Genomic DNA, 17,338 nt, shown 5'->3' with positions numbered 1-17,338 from the left:
TATTCCTCTAAACCCAGCCAATTTGTACTTAATTCACCTGTAAATAATAATCTCATTTTCCCTCTTATTCATCCATCAAAATCAATCACCTTCTATTTATTAAAACTCTCTTTAAAACATGTTATTTCTATACACTCCTCTCATTTTATTTATCAAAGATATTTACATTTTACAGTTTATACTATGAAGATCCGCTATTAACCATAATTAAATATTTCCAACAATGTGATTTTCAGAATTTGGTACCATCTCCCTTGCACGTAGCACTATTACCAGCATCAAATTCCACCATTCCACAATAACCGAAAAAGAAAAGAAAAACTGAAAATCAAAATTTATTTTTGACAGTGCACTGAGAGAAAATTGGTTGATCAACGCCAACCAAAAAGAGAAGTGAAAACCAAACCACTAAAATCCACAGTCAACTTTTTGCATCCCTAAAATCATGCTATTTCTACCTTCCTTCCATTTTCCCCTTTGTCTCTCTCTTCATACACAACTACAGAAGAAGCCTCGCACCAGATTATATATATGTATAAGTATTAAGTAGGAGAGAGAGAGAGAGTTGCAGGCTTGAGGTGTTACTGTTCTTATTCATCACCACCTGGCAAATCACAAGAGCTCCATACATCCAGGTGGTGGATTCTCCTCTATTTCAACAAACCACTCTTATTAGATTTTAATTTCATAAAAAAATCCATATCCAAATCCCGAGATTTTCGATCCCCACCCACAGGCCACCACCCTACTCCTCCAACCGGAATTTCTCTGCACTCTACCGATCAAGCCTCAAACTTTTAACAAAAGTAAAAGAAAAACTGAAGATTTCTGTTTCCTGCTGCACGTTTATTGGGAGTTGGAGGTGGGTTATCTTAAAGATTGGATTTTGGGAGGATTCCACGCTAAGATTCTTCATCTTCTCCCCAATTTTTTTCAATTGGGGTTAATTTTCTATTTTACTGACCATTTCATTGGGATCATTTGAAAAAAGAAGAAAAAAAGTCCAATCTTGAATTTGGAAAAGTGAGAATGGTGGGTGGAAATCTGTTTCATTATAGAAAGAATTCATGGCCGCCGGAAGAATACATTAATCGATCAACTTTGCAGTTGGTAAGCTTTCTCTTGCAAAGCTGTGATTTCTATATTTAGTTAGTCAGTCCAATTACGGCACTCAACTTTGAAGTTAAAGATCCATGGCCTTTGTATTCTGCACTTTACATAATTTTGACAAGTTTTGAAGATATTATGATCGATGGTTACAGAAAGCACTAAAATTTGGTCTTCATTGCTTTTGGTTTTTCTGTTGCCTGTTATATACGTATAGAGATAAACTAATTTTGTGTTTCTCTTCTTCATAATTGCTTGAAAACACCTTCATTTAAGAATCAAATAGTACTATATTGATGCTCTTTTATTTAAATATAGCAGGGAAGATTACAATGTAGATTGGTTAATCAGTGTGTTATGATAATGTCTAAAGGCATCTCCTGCAAGTTTCACCATGTATGTGAAAGCGAGCTGATTGGGTGGAAGAAAAGAAATTGATAAATTAATGTTTAACTCAGCTTTTTGATTATACAGATGTTACTATAGTACATGTTACCTAGGGTCCTTTCTATTAATTAATTCCACTTATGTTTGTGTTCATCTCATATAATTTTCACAGTTCTTTTCTCTTGATTTATTGTTAAGGTGGAGATGTATATTAGAGTAGCATTTAGTAGCTGTATATAAGCATCTCAGTAATCTGATTTTTGTGTGGCAACAGTTTGATGTTGATGGTTCTGCCCCTCCCGAGCACGCATTGAGGAGAAAATTGAATAGCCATGCCAGCATTCTTAAAGAATTCAGCATCACATTTAGAGAAGCCATACAAATGGTAATCAGCACTCTCTCTCATAAAATGCTTGACTCGTCATTGACACATTGTTCTTGATTATAGATTCGACTTGGAATACGACTATGGCATTACGTACGGGAAGAAGCATCCCATGGAAGAGTAAGTTCCCCATCACCCATCCTTTTGAACATCTTGTCCCTTTCCAGCATCATTCAATAAACGAGCTTACTTTTGTTTTCTCTTCTTGTACAGAAAGCACCCATAGATCCTTTTACTCGAGAACATTGCAAACCCTCAGCATCACAAGGTGTTCCTCTAGGTGGGATGGGGTAAGCAGTATCTATAATCTGGCACTCCTCTTTCTCGCCGACCATGTTGTGGAAACTTAACGGATCGTCTTCTATGCCCACACAGGAGCGGTAGCATATCTAGAGGCTTCAGGGGGGAATTCAGGCATTTTCAAATACTTCCTGGTACATGCGAGACTGCACCGGTGATGGCCAATCAATTCTCTGTAAGAACCTTCTCCTCAATATATCCGTAAAGTAATTCCTGCTTATGATGAATGCACGTATCTTTGTCAATCTGTGAGCTGTTCATGAATTTCAAAAAATTATTTTTTCATTAAAAAGGGAAAAAATGTCTTTATCTATAGTGCGCAGTATTATTTTTATCACATCCTAATATCTTTAGTTCTACAGATCTTCATATCTCGTGATGGAGGAAACAAGAAGTATTCATCGGTTTTATCTCCCGGCCGACATGAGGGCTTAGGGTAAGCATTGTGACAGTGTAATTAGTACATTTGAGATGTGCATCATAGTGAAATGTCCTTTAGTGCATTCTCTTTGTTTTGACAGAAAGCCAAGTGATCAAGGTATATCATCATGGGGTTGGAATTTAAATGGTCAGCATTCTACATATCATGCTCTATTCCCCAGGGCGTGGACAGTTTATGACGGTAACTTGCTACCTCAAGTGTTTTATGGCTGGTAGATGTGCCAATTTTTGTCGTCTGCGTTTTTCATTCTTTCTTTTTTGTTTCAACAGGTGAACCAGACCCTGAGCTGAAAATATCTTGTAGGCAGATATCACCATTTATACCTCATAATTATCGAGAGAGCAGCCTTCCCACATCTGTATTTGTGTACACTGTATGTCAATTTCGCATTCAACATTTATCCTTCTATCTCAGCAAACATTCTGCTCATGAATAATCACTTGCTCATGTTGGTTTTTATGTCTTATATAGTTGGTGAATACCGGGAAGGAGAGGGCAAAAGTCAGCCTATGTTTTACATGGGCGGTGAGTTGTTCATGCCCTTATAGCTGTTTTAGTTCTGGTAATATCAGTGTTTCTGAGTTTGGGTTCTTACTTGGCAACATCTTTCTCTTCATCGCAGAATTCTATTGGAGGCACCTCACATCTAACAGGGGAACACGTCAACGAGCCATTTATGTAAGTTTATTTCACAGAGTATTGTTCAACCAATCAACTTTTTATTGTATTTTGACATTTGTGCTTGTTTTTTTTTTCTCTTTTCTTATAGAGGTGAAGATGGAGTATCAGGCGTGCTGCTACATCACAAGCAAGTCATCTTACTTTTTTACTTAAATGTGACGGTTGTTTGGCATATTTTCTTTGGGTTAGGTGTGAAAATTCCATATTCTTGAATTGGAGTCAAAATTCTGGATTCTTTCCCGCCCAATCAAGAATTTTAGGTCTTAATATAAGACAAGGCCAATTTATTCTCCTGATGAGTTAACTGTTAACTAAGGGAATTATTTGCGTCAGAGCTTTATTTGAAGCAAGTTTTGAGCTAGCTACCGTTTTCTCGTGTTGAGTGTTCTAATACGTTCATATGTTATTACTGCATTAAAATATGGAAATGGTGCTGTCTAATATATTTGAGAGATCTCGATTGGATTTACATGTACAACTGCTGTATGTTTGGACTTATACATGACTTACTTCAGTACACCCTATGTAGATTTACATACGTGCACATGCTGATTTGGAATTTAACCAAATGGATTGCAATATTTATCACTTTCAGGACGGCAAAAGATAACCCTCCCGTGACTTATGCAATTGCTGCCTGTGAAACTCAAAATGTGAGTGTCTCAGTCTTGCCTTGTTTTAGCCTGAACGAAGGAAGTTGCGTAACTGCAAAAGATATGTGGGACAAAATGGCTCAGGTACGCTGATTTGCCACAGATTGCTTTGATTTTTATTTGCTTAATTCCGCTTACCTAGCACATGGCTTAGATTTAATACACGTACTTTTTATTCCTCTTCATAATTTTAGCGTTGTTAGCTAATCTAGTCTGATTCTTAGGATGGCCACTTTGATCGAGAGAACTCGAACAAGGGACCTAGCATGCCTTCGTCACCTGGGGAGACCCACTGCGCTGCAGTTTCTGCTTCTACATGGGTTGAGCCTCATGGAAAGTGCACAATTGCTTTTGCTGTTTCTTGGTCATCTCCTAAAGTTAAATTCTGCAAAGGGAAGTCCTACCATAGGTAATTCCGGTCAATTTTTCTGATATTTACATGTGTGCTTTGCTTTTTTACTAGTTTTTGAGTCTTCATTCTCTTTTATATTCTTCTTAACTTTTCACTTTTCTAAGATCAACCACGCAGTTTTCGAGAAATCGGCTCATGTCGTTGCATATTCTTACCTACCCTTTCTTCTTTTGTTCAAATGGGCACAGGAGGTATACTAAATACTATGGCACTTCTAAAAATGCAGCCAAGGACCTGGTCCACGACTCTCTAACAAGTGAGTGATTTCGTTACCTCTATTGTCGTTTCACCGATCAATAGAAAAGCTAAGACTTCAAAGTTGTTCCTTTATTTTCTCTCTCTTTTGAACTGAAGATTTCAAAGTTGTTAGAAAAGGGCACTATCCTCTACTGCATTAATCACCTTTTCGTTTGATTCTTGTTCAGAGTATATGCTGTGGGAAGAAGAGATCGAAAAATGGCAGAACCCTATTCTTAAAGATGATAAACTGCCGGAATGGTAAGCAATGGTTAACATCCTAACAACACCGTAGAGATGTGTTTGCTAAGTTTCCACCAATGAAAATGTCTGTCCGTTTTTGTTCTGTGGTCTATATTTTTTTCCTAGCGCTCGATAGAAAGGATTTTTCTCTAGCTTGTGATTAGTCTTCAACTGAATGCCGTGAATTGTTTGCAGGTATAAATTTACTCTGTTCAATGAGCTCTATTTTCTAGTTGCCGGTGGAACAGTTTGGATTGGTATTTATTCTTCTACTTAATTTTTTTTCTGCACGTAATGTGATATCATTTGCTTTGTTTCTTTAACTGCTTGTGCTGTTCATGCAGACTCGGGCTCACCGATGGAGGATTCAGTTGGTATCAAGTCCGTGATTACGAACAGCAAAAAATCGAAAAAGAAACATGTACGGATAGTTCACAAATCAGCTGGACTTGTAAATGAGTCCGCTGTTGAAGATTCTGAGGCCTCCGTAGATATTGATCCAAGCGGAGGTGGAGATTCGGCTATGAGAGAATCTTCAGACAAAGAAGAGTCGGGCTCTTGTGGGAGTGGTGGTGAAGGCAACTCCCTTGGGACTTCACCTATCAAGTCGATAGAGCCCGTGAACGATGATGATGATAATGATGTAGGGAAGTTTTTGTATTTGGAGGGTGTCGAGTATATCATGTGGTGCACGTACGACGTCCACTTCTACGCGTCATTCGCGCTTCTTGAGCTGTTTCCAAAGATCGAGCTCAGCATACAACGGGAATTCGCAAATGCCGTGCTGTTTGAGGACAGACGGAAAGTTAAGTTTTTAGCGGAGGGGAATCACGGAATCCGTAAGGTGAAAGGAGCCGTTCCTCACGATCTTGGAACTCACGACCCGTGGCACGAGATGAACGCATACAACATACATGACACGAGTAGGTGGAAGGATCTTAACCCGAAGTTTGTTCTTCAGGTGTACCGAGACTTTGCTGCAACGGGGGATCTTTCTTTCGGAGCAGAGGTCTGGCCCGCTGTCTGCGCGGCAATAGACTACATGGACCAATTTGATAGGGACAATGACGGTATGATCGAAAATGATGGGTTCCCGGATCAAACATACGACGCCTGGACTGTTCACGGCATTAGTGCTTACTGTGGTTCCTTATGGCTCGCCGCGCTTCAAGCTGCCGCGACGATGGCTGTCCAGCTAGGCGACCAAGCCTTCGCCGAAAAGTGCAAGAACAAATTCATAAAGGGGAAAGCCGTATTCGAGGAGAAGTTATGGAACGGGTCGTATTTCAACTATGACAGCGGGTCTAGCAGTAACAGTAAATCAATCCAAGCCGATCAGCTTGCGGGACAGTGGTACACGGCTGCATCGGGCTTGCCTGATCTTTTCGACGACCGGAAGATCCGAAGCGCGCTCCAGAAGATCCACGATTTCAACGTCATGAAAGTCCAAGGAGGCAGGATCGGGGCTGTTAACGGGATGCATCCGAACGGTAAGGTAGACGAATCGTGCATGCAATCCCGGGAAGTATGGACGGGAGTAACGTATGCCGCGGCTGCTACCATGATCCACGCCGGAATGACGGAGCAGGCTTTCACCACCGCCGAAGGCATATTCCTAGCCAGCTGGTCGGACGAGGGATACGGGTAAGTCACATCAACTCACCGCATCCACACACAACATTTGCTCGTCTACGAATATGGTCTAATCCCGTCTTTACTCGTGCAGGTATGCTTTCCAGACGCCAGAAGGCTGGACGACTGACGGCCACTTCCGTTCCCTCATATACATGAGGCCGCTCGCCATATGGGCGATGCAATGGGCTCTGTCCTCGTCGAAGACGATCAGGAAAGCCCCTGTGGTCATGGCGATGGATAGATCGCACGTACCCTCCGATACTGCAAATCCCTCGTGCAACGAGGGTGGCACGAAGAAGATAGCGAAGAAGCCGTGGTGCTTTGGCAATGCCGTATTTCACTGTTCGTGTTGAGAGGAATTGCAAAGATGGGAACCTAATTTTACTGCATTTGTATGACAATTGTAATTCATTCATTTTTAACATTGTATAGTCGAATTCTAGTTCAAATTTATGCAATAATCTGTCGCTTCTTACTAAGGTTATATACAAAAATGTTGTAAGGAATTAGAGTCGAAAATGAGCAAGATTAACTTGTCATGAGATTGTCTACATCGATATACCTAGATTTATGAAGTCAATTAATTTTGTGAGGCATTGCTTCAACAATTCTTAAATTTGCGATTTTTATTCATATCTTTTTCCCTAGGGGATCCGACCCAACGTCCATGATAATCGTCTAACTACCTAAGTTAGGCTATGCTTACATGCTTGTGCTGTCCACATTGAACAATCATAAATAATTGTTCATTTATAGTAGTCTCTTACTAGTACTAAATTCAATTAATGCAAACAAAATTAAAATTAAAGAAATAAACAAAAATATGAAAATGTGAAAGTGATATGAGACCAAAAGTTTAACCATTGAATGTGAAGTCATATTTGATAGTCTTATTTATTCTTAAATTAATAGTTGAGTAAAATTTGTATTCTCAAATATACCAAAAATAGATTTTCATAATTTTCGAATACAAAGGAAAGGAGACTATGTCTATATTTAGTCAGTTCAATGATTGGAGTATAAAAATCTAAATACAACGGTAATTAATTATAGTATCTTTGTATCCAATCGTCAATCCTCATTTACTCTTGCAGTCTTGCTTGCTTGTAATAATAAAGCCCACATCTCTCGGTTGGGCAAATCAACAAACATCTGTCATGCCCATTTCTGTCGTCATCAAATATTCAATTTGTCAATGAAATTCTAAACTTGCGCTTCACAAAGTTACCTTTACGCTCTAGATTTAATAACCCATTATTATTTGATACTTTGTTCCATTTCCTTCCCCAAGATTTGGCCTAGATCAAAATTGGACATTGTTCTTTTTTGGGAGCAAGACGAATAAATGTGAGTCGACTGATCTGTTTCCACTTTCCAGCTTATTTATTGCTTATTTATGCAAAAAGATGTCATCTTGAAAAACTTGCTTGAACTACAATCAAAATGTGCTTTCTTTCACTGAATGCCAGAGGAGATAGAGGTAGTTGAGTAGTTGAAGTAATCCGTTAACTGCATAATTCTTCCATCAAGAACCGAGTGACAGGTAATGAACTTTTCAGTGTGAGATGAGGCATTGAGGTTTATCAGAAATCAGAATATTTTCGTGGTTTGGGTTTGGTCTCATATCCTCATTTCTTAGTTCACTAATGGATTCTTAGTCATTCTTGATTGTGGATTGTAGTGTTGTGGAAATGACGAGGAAGATGCTTGTTGATGGGGATCTGGATAAATCTGATGAAGGGGAGGCTCTCTATGACTTTGATTTGTTTGTGATTGGGGCAGGGAGTGGAGGAGTTCGTGCCTCGCGATTCTCTGCTCAATATGGAGCTAAGGTAACAACAATGAGAGTGCAACTGTGAGATTCTGTTGGTACATGTTGTGTATTCCGACAGTTCACTTTAGTGTTGAGGTCTACATACTTGGTGCAACAATATAAACTGCCTAGTGAAAGTGTGTTCTTAATCTTGTTTATCATTGCTGGTTTGCGTGTTCTTAATCTTGTAGCTCAGCCAAATCTGTTAAATTCCTGTTTACACATTTGACTGTGGGGGCTGGGGGTTGTGGTGTCAGTTTATGCATTAATGTATGTCACCATTCCTTGCTTTCGATCTGGATAACTAAGAAAGTAACTGTCTAACAAGTGCTACAAGGGGACTTTTTTCATATTGGGACCAGAGATGTGTTATCTATATGTTTGTTCTTAGTTATGGTTGAGTATTTTTTTTAACTTTTCTATTTTCTGGTTTAGATCTTTTAAGGTTGTTTACATATACATTGTTCACTTCTTTTTAAGCTGATGAGTCCTTCTAATAATGTGATATTTTTAAGTTTATCTGCACTCAATGACTTCCAATGCTAACAGGTTGGGATCTGTGAGCTTCCATTTCATCCTATCAGCTCTGAAGTTATTGGAGGAGTTGGCGGAACGTAAGTAAAAGGATATATTAGTTTTAGTATAGTTCACTTCTTTGGTGTCAGCCAAAACCTAAGAGAAGCCTTTTTCAAATGATTATCCAGCATGTTGAGTGCTAATAGATGTGCACAATTTCATGGCAGTCATCTAGAAACCAGTGTTCAGGAAGACTGCATAAAAAAGAAGTTATACAGTTTTCTCATGTTCTAATTAATCTGTTTGTCTCTTAAGCAATCTCATGTTCTAATTAATCTGAATAAAGGTAGATTTTTGCTATGCCGTTGATAATGAGGATGACTGCTTAGTTTTAATCAATTGGATCTGTTCTATAAATCAAATTGTAAATTCTCATGTTTAGATTATGAGTTTGGGATTTGCATAGTATTAGTTACATTTAGAATGCTCCAGACAAGCTTCCCGAGTTAAAATATTATCTTCAGTGGAAATTTTGGGTAAAAATATGCACCATGGTGCTGGGAGAGTATTGATTTAAGCTATCTAACTAAATTCGATATAAGTAATTGATCAGATACTATATTGATCATATCTACAGCAGCAACTGTTTTAGACATATAGAGTTTTCCAAGCAATAAGTGTTATCTTGTTAAATAATTGTCAGCCAAGCATGAAGGATGGCATTCATACATAAAGTAGTCAAGTTTTGTGGATTACAATCCTTAATGGAATTAGGTTGTCTCATGCAAATGAGCTGCAAGATGGAAGGTGTTAATTTTGAGACCGGCAGTATAGCTAAAGAACTATTTGTTTGTATTTCAGGTGTGTCATTCGTGGTTGTGTTCCCAAAAAGATTTTATTTTATGGTGCTTCTTTTGGGTCTGATCTAGAGGTGAGTTTTTCATCAATTAATGCGAATGAATTATAGAAAATTTGTATTTCAGGAAGAGTTTTGAGTTATCATTACAGTCAGATTAATTTTTATATCAAATTTTCTGATCTATCATATGAAATCTCATATTAGTATGGTTTGGTTCCAGAATCCAATAAATATAATTTATCAAGAATATGATCTGATCTTGTTTCTTGACCTATTGGATAATGCATGTTTTCAATTATCCTACATCGGGCTTGCAGGATGCAAGGAATTACGGATGGGAGCTGAATGAGAAAATTGATTTTAATTGGAAAAAACACTTACACAAGAAGGTACATGAAACGTACTGAATATTATTCAAACTCAATACTCAGAGAAATTGGTTTCAAGTTCTATCTCTTGCAATTTCTTGATCTTTTAATGATGCTGCCAGACAGAAGAAATAGTTAGATTAAATGGAACATACAAGCGTTTACTTGCGAATGCTGGAGTTAAGCTTTTTGAAGGTGAGGGAAGAGTTGCAGGTCCTAATGACGTTGAAGTGATTCAAATCGATGGGACAAAACTAAGGTATTCTGCAAAACATATCTTAATTTCAACTGGAAGCCGTGCTCAGCGTCCAGATATTCCAGGTCAGGTGAGTGTAACTGTTGTCCTTTTACATGATTAACTGTGTGCAAATCTTAGATTCACTGATTCTTTTATTTGTAGAGAGCAGAAACTCACTTATCCTTGCTGTGTAAAGTGTAAACTTGTGCTTGTTAGATAATAGTATTACTTTAGGTGGTCATGAGACTCATGACCTGTATATATGTTTTAGTGTCCATTTTTTCTCCCTATATTGTTATGGCGAACTTTGCCTGTATGAACTGCTATGATGTACACCTGTATTTGTGTTTACACCAGGAATTAGCTATAACTTCAGATGAGGCGTTGAGCTTGGAAGAGTTGCCTAAGCGAGCTGTCATACTTGGTGGAGGGTAACTATCTGTTGCACTTTGTTTTAACACATCTATATAGGCCGCATAGAAATCAAAGTGAATGTCACTTATCTCAAACTCTAAATGCAGGTATATTGCCCTTGAGTTTGCTTCAATATGGCGAGGGATGGGTGTAGATGTTGATCTGTGTTTCAGAAAAGAACTTCCCTTAAGGTGAAAGTAATTCCATGAAATCATTTTTCTGTAGTTTCTAGCTACCTGCCAGAGTGAAACTTCTGGATATCATAGGCATAGATCATTTCTTTCTTCTGTTATTTTGGTCTTACTTGGTACGATGATCTCATGCTATTCTCTCCTAAAATCTTACCAGAGGTTTTGATAACGAGATGCGAGCTCTGGTTGCAAGAAATCTAGAAGCAAGGGGAATCACCATGCATCCTTGGACAACAATAACTGAGGTGCCACATCCTTTTTAAATTCGACTTCCTGATTTCATCAGATCACACACAGAGAGAAAAGGAAATACAATGGATGAAATTTGCAAAGGAAACCCATGCTGGAAATAAAAAAGAATCAACAAATTAATTTGTTGCATTCACATTTTATGCTTGATATTTAAGTTCATTCTGATATTGATAATGACTTTACACAACTAATTGGTGGTTCAGCTTTTTAAAACCGAAGAGGGTATAAAAGTTTTCACCAGCCACGGTGAAGAAATTACCGCCGATGTTGTACTCTTTGCCACAGGTAATTTCTCAACATCGGGGCGACTTTATTTTGGTGTGCCGATAGTGATATGGTTACAGTGAACATAGTTTCGTGAAATCCTTTTTATGTTGAAACGAACCTGCACTTGAACGTGTGGGTCTGAAATTTATACTCTGCTGAACAAGAAATATACATATGTTTTTGGAAATGAACTTAACTTTGGCGTAATCTTTCCCTTCATGAGAGACCAATGATGATTTTATACTCGTTGGCTACAGGCAGGGTCCCAAATGCTAAAAGGCTAAATCTGGAATCTGTAGGAGTTGAGCTTGATAGTACAACTGGCGCGGTGAAGGTGAATTGTTATCAGTCAGTCATAACTGTAAAATTTTCTCTGTATTGCTGGAAAGTTCGTGATCAGAGAAAGATTTCTGACCATTATCGACTAAATATATAATTAAATGAAATCAGCATGGTGCAATACTGCATAGTACCGACTGCAGTTCCTTGTAGCCTATCAACATTCTATACTCTAATGTTTGTCTTCCTGAATTTCAAATAATATAGGAAACTTCACGAACATAGTATAAGGAAACTGCTATTTGTAGTTTTTCGTGTTTGTTCTGTAGTTCACTTAAGCATAGATGGCAGGTTGACGAATACTCCTGCACGAACATACCCAGCATATGGGCCATAGGTGATGTTACAAACAGATTGAATCTTACTCCTGTTGCCTTGATGGAAGGGACCTGTTTCGCCGTATGTTCCCTCTCTCACACTAAACTTCTGTGTGTTTGACAAAGATCCAGATATATCATGATACTCTAATTAAATGTGTCTTAATTGATAGAAAAGTTTTTTTCTTTACTGTTGTAGAAAACCGTCTTTGGTGGACAGCCAACAGCACCTGATTATGACAACGTTCCTTGTGCTGTGTTCTGGTATTACCATCTTATAGCACAACATTTAACTTTGGATTCTTGATGTATTCCTTTATTTTGTTTCATTTGATTTCTCAAATATTTAACGTTGAACATGTTCTTATCTTACTCGACAGCATACCACCACTGTCTTTAGTCGGCCTCAGTGAGGAACAGGCTCTAGAGAAAGCAACCGGTGACATTTTGGTTTTCACGTCTACGTTTAATTCAATGAAGAACACTATTTCCGGGTAGGCATATGAAGAGTTCGTTCTGTGTGAGAATATTAAATATTACCTGTAAAATTTCTAAACACGCGCTTCTGATGATATCTGTTGTTGTGCAGACGGCAAGAGAAAACAATCATGAAGCTCGTCGTTGATGCAGAGACTGATAAGGTTCTTGGAGCATCCATGTGTGGGCCTGATGCTCCTGAGATCATGCAGGTACTCGAAATAATTTCCTCCTTTATCTCTATTCGTCGTTATTCCTGTTTCATGCTTGTAACCTTAACATGACCCTCTCCACTCAGGGAATTGCTGTCGCACTCAAGTGTGGAGCAACCAAAGCACAATTCGACAGCACAGTGAGTTCTCATCAACCTTTTTAGAAACAAAATATCACTGTCAATCACACTTTTCATCTGCTATTTGATTCAATACACAACTATTGCCTTGATACTAAATCTAGCTTGTTTGATTCCTTGTTGGTTGAACTTTTCTACGATTTGGTTTGTCTATTTTCTTGAACTTCCAAGAAGCAGATGACGTGAAAGATATTTGCTACATTGTTTATGTATAGACTGCAAGAATTCAACCATCTCAGTGCTGCTAACACTTTGTCTGTGTTGTAGATTGGCATTCACCCCTCTTCTGCAGAGGAGTTCGTGACCATGCGGTCTGTAACGAGGCGAGTTTCTCCTAGCAAGCCGAAAACTATTTAGTAGTCATGGATGAATATGTGATGCTTCATAGTTGGCCAAACCTTGTTACACACCAAAGTTATATTTTCTGCAGGAAAATGTAGAAAAAAGAAAAGTAGCAGATATAAAAGTAGCTGGAATCTCATAATACACACTACTACCATTTTCCTTGAATTTTATGATATTTTTGTGAAGTTAGGATTTTTGGGTTAAATTTGGTGGAAAATGTGATCTTGAGAAGCTTAATGATGGAAAATGGCATCCTTTTCAATTTGTATATTTTGCCACTTAAATCCTAAAATGGATTTTTCTTGAATTGCTCCTTGTTTTCCCCTTCAAATTCCTAAGATTTAATTTATGATTTATTTTCGATGTCACCAAAATACAAAATGGCTCTTCATTTTCTAGGAAACCCCCTCCAAAATACAAAGAATGTAGTCTAATGTAGTATACTATTAATTACTTTCGAGTTGGATGTAAGTCACATGATTCTTTTGTATGTAGACTTTGAAAAGTATTTTCTAAGATAACATTGAATGTTATATTTCAATGAATATTCATAGTAGCAGAAATGGACTTTTCAACTTTTGACAAACATTTAAGTAGCTGTTTTTTCTTTAGTAAAAGATGGGTTGTTGGAATGATTACTACACGCCGTTTTCCTCACTAAATATTTCAATTATTAAATGTTATAGTAGTTGTTGTAGTTATTATATAGCTGACATAGTAATTATTAACAACAAGCTGTCACTTAATTTGGGTTTTGGTTAAAAATGTCTAGTAATGATTATCAAGAAACCATTTTGACGTGACATCTAGCTTAACTATCTTTAATCGAAATAAATCACATGATTAGTGAATTAAAATAATACTCCATATTCAAATCCAATATCATAATATTATGCCCAAGTGAAAGTAGGTAAGATTAAGACTGCAAATTTCAGACCAAACAAGAACCAAACAATCACGTGTGTTTGACAGTTTCTTTCAATTTAGGCAAGAAAATCTCATTAGCTCTCTCTCCTTTCTCTATTTATGTGTATGTAACAAAGCAAACACATCATTAATCTAGTTCATCAATCATCACCAAAATTAAGGAGTGAGTGAGAGAGAGAGAGTGAGTTTGATATGGAGTGGTTTGCAAGATTGCCTGAGGATTGCATATCAGAGATTCTGTCATACACTTCGGCTGTGGATGCTTCGAGATCATCGGCTGTGTCGAAAGAGCTCAAATCGGTGGCACAAAGCGATGTCGTTTGGGAGAGATTCTTGCCTCTTGATTATCAAGAAATCATCTCCAAAGCAGTCTCTCCCCTCAAATATGCCACCAAAAAAGACCTCTATTTCAGCCTCTCTGACTCCCCTATCCTCATCGATCAAGGCAAAATGGTAACATTTCTTTCTCATTCCGTTTTGTCATATTTCAACTTTTCGTGAACAATTGTCTCATATTTCCTTTTCATTTCATCCGCTATTAACTATCTCATTTATATTTTACTAATTTTGATAAATAAACTTCATTACACTAACTCTTTTCTGCTATTAACTATCTCATTTATATTTTACTAATTTTGATAAATAAACTTCATTACACTAACTCTTCTCATTCATATTTTATTCTATATAAAAGTAGAATCTACATTATGTTTAGTTTTTTCACTCACTTTACGACCATGGTATGGCATTGGGAGTAATAGATAGTAAAAGATTGTCGTAGCTTCTAAAAGTTGGTGAAGTTGCACGATTATTCCTTTACAAAAATATTGCAAAATGCATACATAGATTAAAAAACATTATCATACAATTCAACTCAAATAAGCATAAACTAAAGTCAAGTTTATTGGCTTGACTTGACTTGTTACTTGCTATTTGATTAAAGTTCATATACATATATCAATGCATGTCACTTGTATATTACTAATAATTAACTATGTTTGATAAAAAACAGAGCTTTTCTATCGACAAAAGAAGTGGAAAGAAGTGTTTCATGATTGGAGCAAGGGAGCTTATGATTTCTTGGAAAGGCTGTTGGGATTTCATTCCAAACCCAATGTCCAGGTTTATATAATTTCTTAACTAAACAATTTTAAGTGTTTACATAAATTCATCTCTTTCAAAATAATTGTTATTTAAATCATGAGTTTTGACCTAATTGAGATACAATTAGGATCGAAATTCGTAATTTAAATGACATTTATTCCTTGTTTTTAAGTGCGCATTGGGTACGCGTGCAAGAAGGGAGTCGTCACATAAATAAAATTCATTTTTTTGTTGTTGTTTTTATTCAGATTCTCAGAGGTGGCAAAGCTGAGATCCATGGGATGGATTCACATTCAAGGAAAAATAAAAACTGAAATCTTGTCCAAAAACACTATGTATGCAGCCTATTTAGTGTTCTTGCTAGAAAGCAAGGAAGGCCTAAGATCATCAAACACAGTATTAAGGTTAACTCCCAATGAAAATTCAAATAAAAATGGTATTAAAAAGGAGCGTATTGAATCGAGAGAAACTGGGAAAATAGCAAAGATGAGAGGAGATGGATGGTTGGAGATAGAAATGGGAAGGTTCTACAACAGCAGCGAGGACGAAGGTGAAGTGGAGGCGTGGCTCACCGAGATCAATAGCCCATACGACAAGTCCGGACTTATCGTCCATGGTATCGAGTTCCGACCTTTATAGCACGACAACGTCAAAAAATCAGCAATACATTTATTTTACATGTTGTTCTGGTGACAAATGAAGTAAAGTAGGCCGTGAAAATTATAGGTTATATAGTGGTTCTAGTACTCTCTTTATTTCAAACAGGGTTTTTCTGACCAAGTTGGACCGACCCTCTATTAAATTGTACTAGCAAATTTGAATTGCAGATATATTGTCGGGCCAATTAAAATTTCGGCCTACAGTTCGACGACCAGTTCTAATATTAAACAGTAATAAACATTTGTTTGTTTCTTTTGTCAATGATATCTTTTAAATTTGAATTGGGCCAACCTTACGAGTTCTAAGTTCAAATTAATTAAGTCCTTTGTTAATTTTTATTTAACCTAATTTATCAATCTATTATCACATTGATGTCTCATTAATTATTAAGGTTACATTAACATCACACCCCATGTGTTATTATTTTTATTATTATATTATTATTGCTGTCATTATTATTATTACTACTATTATTATTATCATCATCGCAGAATATTACTATGGGCCCGGCCCAATGACGACTTGTAACTGGATACAAACGAATGCCCGTTTGTTTTACGTCTTATAAATATAGAAAAATGTTATATGCCTTGACTAATTTGAAAATAAAATGAATTTATAAACGGATCAGAGAATCGTGGTAAAAAAAGCTCATACTACAAAAATATTACTCCATCACATTGAATATTGATATAATTTATTTAAATCAAATTCAGTTTACTAGTATATACTAAATCATAAAGTGATCTCAAATCTTGCAGCTTTGTGATATTTTTAGTTTTATGATAAAATTTACATTAAAGCATGATTAGTTATATTAATTTTTGCTAAATGAAATAGGTATTCGTTTAACCACTTATTTTTTATACTATATGCATGGCTTAATCACACTTAGGATTTTTAACACTATTATATTATAAGTTTGATGCAATTATTGTATAGATTTGATTATACACGAATTCTTGATTTTTAAGAGAGAAAAAATCAATCTAAATATGTATAGACACCTAGAAGTGGGGATGTGTGCATTCAATCAAGGAGACAAGTGCTGAAATTTGTCACAAGCCTTACCCCACTCATGCCTTTGATTTTGCTTTTGTTTTCACTTTCTGCATGGCTTTATTTTATATATACATATGCGTGTATTTTTATATAAACATACAAATTATACAAATGTGACAGCCACGCCATACTACACAAGAAAACATTAATAAATTGTAATTTTCCAATTAATGCAAAGTCCAAGTCAAATTAACACAGAGAGGCAATATATATAGTCCAACAATAAAAAAAAGTTGGTAGCTTTCTGCACCCTTTTTTCACTTTTTTCACCTACTTTTTTTTCCCTACTTTACTTTCATATTTTTCACAAACTTGAAAATATCCGTTTTCTTTTCTTTTCTTTATTTTAATCTAA

General features: G+C 36.7%; 3 protein-coding genes across 7 annotated transcripts; all 3 read left to right on the top strand.

The window, feature by feature from the left end:
• The first annotated feature begins 373 nt into the window (after window positions 1-373).
• LOC125194096 (non-lysosomal glucosylceramidase) lies at window positions 374-7,024 on the top strand. Of its 3 annotated transcripts, none has more exons than XM_048092130.1 (19): window positions 374-862; window positions 995-1,110; window positions 1,769-1,879; window positions 1,943-1,999; window positions 2,093-2,169; window positions 2,255-2,354; window positions 2,542-2,615; window positions 2,701-2,801; window positions 2,891-2,994; window positions 3,093-3,146; window positions 3,244-3,299; window positions 3,391-3,429; window positions 3,898-4,039; window positions 4,180-4,364; window positions 4,556-4,623; window positions 4,793-4,865; window positions 5,043-5,104; window positions 5,192-6,491; window positions 6,574-7,024. In XM_048092130.1, exons 2-19 carry the CDS (start codon window positions 1,030-1,032, stop codon window positions 6,833-6,835), a joined length of 2,946 nt encoding a protein of 981 aa, XP_047948087.1. In that variant the 5' UTR covers window positions 374-862; window positions 995-1,029; the 3' UTR covers window positions 6,836-7,024. The 3 variants fall into 3 exon arrangements, with proteins under 3 accessions (XP_047948087.1, XP_047948086.1, XP_047948085.1); XM_048092129.1 differs by having other exon boundaries at window positions 992-1,110; XM_048092128.1 differs by having other exon boundaries at window positions 374-1,110.
• A 537-nt stretch (window positions 7,025-7,561) lies between these two features.
• On the top strand, window positions 7,562-13,498 carry LOC125191979 (glutathione reductase, chloroplastic-like). 3 transcript variants are annotated; one of them, XM_048089429.1, is made up of 18 exons: window positions 7,562-7,829; window positions 7,952-8,025; window positions 8,164-8,314; window positions 8,845-8,909; window positions 9,673-9,742; window positions 9,988-10,059; window positions 10,161-10,364; window positions 10,634-10,707; window positions 10,798-10,881; window positions 11,039-11,126; window positions 11,337-11,418; window positions 11,658-11,734; window positions 12,031-12,138; window positions 12,256-12,320; window positions 12,437-12,550; window positions 12,646-12,745; window positions 12,832-12,885; window positions 13,153-13,498. In XM_048089429.1, exons 3-18 carry the CDS (start codon window positions 8,174-8,176, stop codon window positions 13,240-13,242), a joined length of 1,488 nt encoding a protein of 495 aa, XP_047945386.1. In that variant the 5' UTR covers window positions 7,562-7,829; window positions 7,952-8,025; window positions 8,164-8,173; the 3' UTR covers window positions 13,243-13,498. The 3 variants fall into 3 exon arrangements, with proteins under 3 accessions (XP_047945386.1, XP_047945387.1, XP_047945385.1); XM_048089430.1 differs by having other exon boundaries at window positions 8,141-8,314; XM_048089428.1 differs by lacking the exon at window positions 7,952-8,025.
• A 756-nt stretch (window positions 13,499-14,254) lies between these two features.
• Window positions 14,255-16,182, top strand: LOC125196714 (F-box protein PP2-B11-like). Its single transcript, XM_048095327.1, has 3 exons — window positions 14,255-14,610; window positions 15,170-15,279; window positions 15,510-16,182. The coding sequence occupies exons 1-3, from the start codon at window positions 14,350-14,352 to the stop codon at window positions 15,898-15,900; spliced, it is 762 nt and encodes a 253-aa protein (XP_047951284.1). The 5' UTR covers window positions 14,255-14,349; the 3' UTR covers window positions 15,901-16,182.
• The last annotated feature ends 1,156 nt before the right edge of the window (window positions 16,183-17,338 follow it).

The sequence above is a fragment of the Salvia hispanica genome, chromosome 6 (assembly GCF_023119035.1).
Source record: "Salvia hispanica cultivar TCC Black 2014 chromosome 6, UniMelb_Shisp_WGS_1.0, whole genome shotgun sequence".
NCBI lineage: Eukaryota > Viridiplantae > Streptophyta > Magnoliopsida > Lamiales > Lamiaceae > Salvia > Salvia hispanica.
The sequence above is the reverse complement of the archived record's forward strand: the minus strand, read 5'-3'. Positions and strand labels throughout refer to the sequence as shown.